The sequence below is a fragment of the Pteropus vampyrus genome, unplaced genomic scaffold (assembly GCF_000151845.1).
Source record: "Pteropus vampyrus isolate Shadow unplaced genomic scaffold, Pvam_2.0 Scaffold380, whole genome shotgun sequence".
Classification (NCBI taxonomy): domain Eukaryota; kingdom Metazoa; phylum Chordata; class Mammalia; order Chiroptera; family Pteropodidae; genus Pteropus; species Pteropus vampyrus.
The window spans coordinates 566,009-571,443 of record NW_011889161.1 but is presented as its reverse complement, the minus strand read 5'-3'; the positions used below and the strand labels follow the sequence as shown (position 1 = coordinate 571,443).

At 47.1% G+C, this 5,435-nt stretch overlaps 1 protein-coding gene across 1 annotated transcript in view; it reads left to right on the top strand.

The window, feature by feature from the left end:
• NDUFV3 (NADH:ubiquinone oxidoreductase subunit V3) overlaps positions 1 to 5,435 on the top strand; it is a 13,526-nt gene that overhangs the window by 1,311 nt on the left and 6,780 nt on the right. The window contains exons 2-3 of the mRNA XM_023523179.1: positions 2,004 to 2,054; positions 4,639 to 5,429. Coding sequence (XP_023378947.1) covers positions 2,004 to 2,054; positions 4,639 to 5,429 — 842 coding nt within the window. The remainder of the gene's footprint in view (positions 1 to 2,003; positions 2,055 to 4,638; positions 5,430 to 5,435) is intronic.

The window sequence follows — 5,435 nt, the reverse complement described above, 5'->3', positions numbered from 1 at the left end:
TAGGTCTGTAGCGATGAACACATCAGTAATGTAACATCTTTGACTCTGCATTTAGCCCTGAACTGGTTCTGTCTGTATTTCCTAACCCCGAACTCTGATGTGTAATAACAAGATGCAGAGTATGAAGGCTCTGCGGTATTTGGCTACCCTCATACAGACCCCGTACTCCCGTGAGATGGCCGTGAGTCCTACCTTATTTTTCTGCCCCGACTGTGACTGTTTTCACTGTTTTTGAGACTCACCTGTGGTTTCCCAGGCTTTGCTCAGCCACAGTCCAGAATCACGGGCGTCATTTTGTGACTGGAGAGGGAGTTAAGAGCACGCACCGTTGTCCATTACGACTCACTTTGACGGGGCGTGAATGTCTGCTCCATTTCCAACTCTCTCCGTAGTCATTTTGACTTTTATTGTCAGTTTTTACTTTATTTTTCTCCCCGAATACCAGTTTAGCATATCGTCATTGAAGGAAAATAGGAAATACGACAGTGCGTTTTAAATACTTCTGGGAATTTTGTTTTCTACTCCCTGCTCATTATTAATTGCTTATAATCCATATCCATTGCATTTAGTCTTAACTGATAAGATCTTAGTTAACTCTTTAAAAATATGTAATATGTACAGTCTCTTGACAAATCTTTAATCTTAATGTGGGGTTAGAACGGTAATTTGAGTTTGTCTTATTTTCATAATACCATTTCCTTAGTTTGAAAGTGTTTAGAGTCTTTTGCTTTTTCCTCTCTGGTCCGCACACAGAAACGTCGGTGGGTAGGGGGTGAGATGTTGACGCTCTGTTGAGAGTGTCAGCCTGTTGCGGAGACACGCCTTCCTGCAGGTGTCCTCGGCGGTGTCCTCGGCCGCTGTCTGCTGGAGACCCGATTTCGACAGGAACATTATTTAATTCTGTCCTGTTCCTGCCTCATCTTTAAATCCCGTGTTCTTTTTTTAATTTGTAAATTTTTAAATAGTTATCTTCGACTAAAGGACTTTCCTTTTTTTTTGTCATGACCATAATACCATTATCACGCCTGAAACATGATTACAAGAATGTCAGTTAAGTTCTGTGTTGCACTTGGCATGTTTCTGACATTTTTTCCGTGTTTACTGATGAACGAGGAGTTGAGCTTTATTACTGGCATTATCCTTGCCCTCGGTGAATGTTTGTCTTATATCTGCGATCTTCATAGGTTTGGGAAATTGGATTAATGGATTTTCGAATTTTGCAGCAGAGCCAAAGATGCCCCTTTTTAGAACCATGCTTCTGTATGCGGGGCACTTCATCCTGTGACAGTTTAGGGAGCGGTGATGAGATCACCAACCTGGGAGTTGGCCCCGGGCTCCTGTAGCTTCTGCCCCGGGACGCAGCAGGCCCACGAGCCTTGGGCCGTTTGTGCCTGAGGGGATCAGCGTGCTGGCTTGCCAGGTGACGTGAGACAGGCCGAGGGGCTGAGAGGCGTGATGCGCGCGCCCCGCCGTGCAAATCCTAAACGACAGTGTCTATACTGCACGTTATGTTCGTGTCTCAGAATTTAAAAGCTAGTTCTCTCCGCATTATAAAGAAAGAATGCTTCTAAGTCGGCGTGCGCGGTGTCAGGGTCTCTCCCGAGGTGTCAGTGGCGGGTAAGCGCACGGTGCAGACCCCGCCCGCGGTGGCACAGTGCCAGATTCAAGCCCGGTCGAGGGTGAGTGTATTTTGTCTTTCAAGGAAAGTCACTACGAACCCTAAACACTGTCAGAGTGTCGGTGTCCTGAGACAAACAGGTGAAGTCACACGTTCAGAGGGAGAGCCGTTGTCCCTCTACGTGATGGCGCGGTCCTCCCGGGACATCATTCCACCCTCCTGCGTGCAGACTCAGTGTGGGCGCTGGCCCTTCGGTCCAGCAGTCACTGGTGGCGGCTACAGACCATCCTGGCGAGCTTCCTTCCGAGTCACAGCGGACGCTGAGCCTGTGCTGCAACGGGTGGGGAATGGACCCCCGACCTGAAGCCTGTCACCCTGTCCGCAGGGCCCTCCCCACAGCCTGTCACCCTGTCCGCGGGGCCCTCCCCACAGCCGGGTATGGACAAAGGACACCTGAAAGCATTCTTATTCCATATACTAGAAGCTTCCTTTTCAGAAAAATTTTCTAAATCATATTATTGTTAATCCCATTTGAAATTTTCTTTCCATTTTCAGTAGGCAATAAATCAGCCTACAGTGTAGTTTTATTAACTTATGTGCAATTTGAAAAATCTCCACAACAAATATTGAAAGATTCAGCCATGATTTTTTCTGTTCAAAGCAGCTTATCTAAGATAAGCCTTATTTTAAGTTACCTTTTTTTAAATCCCCTTCCCCTTTTCTGCCCAACCCCTCTCCCCTCTCCCCTGTGGCAGCCATCGGTTTGTTCTCTGTATCTGTGAGTCTGTGTCTGTTTCTGTTTTGTTTGTTTGTTTGTTTTGTTGTTTGGCTTCCACATGTAAGTGAAATCATATGGCGTTTATCTTTTTCTAACTAATTTCACTGAGCATAATACTTTCTAGGTCCATCCGTGTTGTTGCAAATGGTAAGATTTCATTCTTTTTTATGGCCGAGCAATATTCCGTTGTATATTTGTACCACACCTTCCTTATTCAGTCATCTATCGACGGACACCTAGGTTGCCTTCTACCTTGGCTATTATAAATAACACTTCAGTGAACATAAGGGTGCATATATCTTTTCTAATTATTTTCATTTTCTTCAGATAAATACCCAGAAGCAGAATTGCTGAGTCATAAGGTAGTTCTATTTTAATGTTTTGAGGAACCCCCACACTGTTTTCCATCGTGGCCGCACCTGTTTACGATCCCACCAGCAGGGCACGAGGCTCCCTTCTCTCCGTGTGCTCGCCCCACGTGTGCTCGCCAGCACGTGTCCTCTCTTGTTAACAGCCCTTTGGACAGGTGTGAGTGGATAGCTCACTGTGGTTTTGATGTGCGTTTCCCTGATGACTAGTAACGTTGAGCATCTTTTCACATACCTATTAGCCATCTGTGTGTCTTTGGAGAAATGTCTATTTATTAGGTCCTCTGCCTATTTTTAAATTGGATTGTTTGGGGTTTTGTAAGGTGCAAGATGTTGGGTTGCGTAAGTTAATTTTTTATACTTGTTCGATTTAAACTCAACATAAGAGTGGATTCATGATACGGGTGAGCAGGCTGCCAGGGTTTGGAGGCTCACGTATCTTACACATGGCCGTTAGGAATTTCTGAGCTGTATTGGATGTGCTTTAGAGAGACAGAGAGAAGGGGAGAGAGAGTGTGTGTGTGTGTGTGTGTGTACTTTGCCTCATTTAATGTTTAACGTGATCCTGGAGCTCCGTGTGCCTTCTGGGAGTTACCTGCACCAGCGTCTGCTCTGGGCAGTCAGAATGCAGAGTCTAGGCTGGCACACAGCCACAGAACCGGGGACAGCGTGGAGGACGTCGTGGTGGAGGTGACGGTTTTAAACTGTCCCCCCTGCCCCAGCCGTTCAGTCATATCTCATCCCTTCACACTGCCCATTCACCTCGCTGGCCTGTCTGTAGTTTGGGGCTATTCCGCAGTTGTCTGTGACCATTTCCTATCGTAATGTTATATATAGGTCCCTTAGCTCAGAAAACAATTAAAAACCTTTTTGGATGCTGGGAAGTTAGTAACACTAAGAATATGGTTTTTTTCACTTTAGAAAAGTAGGATTGAGATCTTCATAGTATAAAATGGACTCCTAGAATTGAAAATAAAAACTCTGGATTTAGAGTTTGCTCATTCGTAATATATTTTTTAAATTCTGCTTTAGATTTGAAAAGTAATTTTAGTTTATAAAAACTATATTTTTCTTCTAATCTTTATGGTTGCTTTACCACCTGAGTACATTGAAATCAAGTCCAATCACTGTGCTTTGTAATTTCGTTTTTCATAATTTATAAAAGTAAGGCTTTCGTGTTAGCACTTACTCTACTTTTTTTTTTTTTTTTTTTTTTTACAGTTTAGAACTTGTCGTTCCCAGTGATATTTAGCATAGATTTTGGTCTCGTGGTACTTGCGTTCCAGGGCTGGAGAAATCCCCACATGGCGTCGGGTGTGGGAGGCCCTCCTTCCAGGGAGGGCGGCTTCACTGGGCCGCACGCCCCACCCCGACCCCTCTTACACCCTCAGAGGCACATCCCACCCCGGCCAGGCTCTCGTCTCCACTTCTGCCCTGCTGTTTTGTTCAGAAAGTTCAAGTTCACACAATACGGATAACTTTTTTAATATTTGAGGAGCACCGGTTTTTAGGAATTTAGGAAATTATACATTTGTAAAACTTCTGCATCTGGAAATGTCTTTGTTTTAGTTTATCTTAAATTCGGAGAAAATTGTATTTTAAATATAATTATCAAAGAAGCCCTCTTGTGAAAAATGGAGACAAGTTAGTTACTTCTGCCGTTAAAAATCTCCATTTTTAAAATCGCCAGTTATGGAGAAAAGCGTCTACATGTGTGACTGTCCCCTCAGGTGGCTTGGCTCTCACTAAGAGCGGGTTCCCACAGAACCTTTCTTACGCTGGTCACGTTGAAGAGATTGTAAATGACAAGTTGGTATGTGATGAAATGTCTGTGACTTTGATGAATTTAGATTGTTTTACTGAATGTTAAAAATAACGTTCCTCTTTATGCCATTTCCTAGATGTAGTGGGACCAAAGGAGAGGGTCCGGCCGCTAAGCACCCCGGCAGCGGCTCGCTCGCCCAGACACGCAGCCCCACCCAGCTCTCACGCGCCCGGTCCGAGTCGAGGCGGGGCGGTAGCTAGCCCGGGCCCCGATGACAGCTTGCTGGCCACAGACGAAGGGGTGCCAAAGGTTTTGTCAAGGAAGACGTTGGTAGAGTTCCCTCAGAAAGTCCCATCCTCGCTCAGAGAACAGGGCTCCGATGCCGAAGCTCTTCGGAAGGGCAGGGGAGCGGCGGGCAGCTCGTCGCCGTCCTCGTCCTCCTCCTCGTCCAGCTCCTCCTCCGAGTCGGAGTCTGATGATGAGGGGGGCAGCTCGGAAGTCGTCTCTCAAGGGACACGCAGAGGCGGAGGGCGGGTTCCCAAACCAGAGGCCTCCCGTTCCTTGGAAAATAGAGCCCCCCAAACGTCAGTATCAGCAAAAGCGAAGGCCTGGTCGCCACGGCCACGTCTGGACGTCTCCTCTGCAGAGCAGCCCCGCGGGGCAGAGAAGACGGGAACCCCCATCCAGCCGGCCCGGGGCAGGAAAAGCACCAAAGCAGAACCCGCGGCCGCTTCGTGGGGAGAGCAAGAGTTTGCGAAGCAAAGTGCAAAGGAAGATAAACGGCAGAGAATAGTCAGAGTGAGCAAAACGGGGAAAGACGGCCGGGAGCCCTCCGAAGTTAGGACAGGCTCCTCTGACCAAACGGGACCGGGGTCCGCTCCCCGGGCGGGCGGCGGCCCGGCGCCC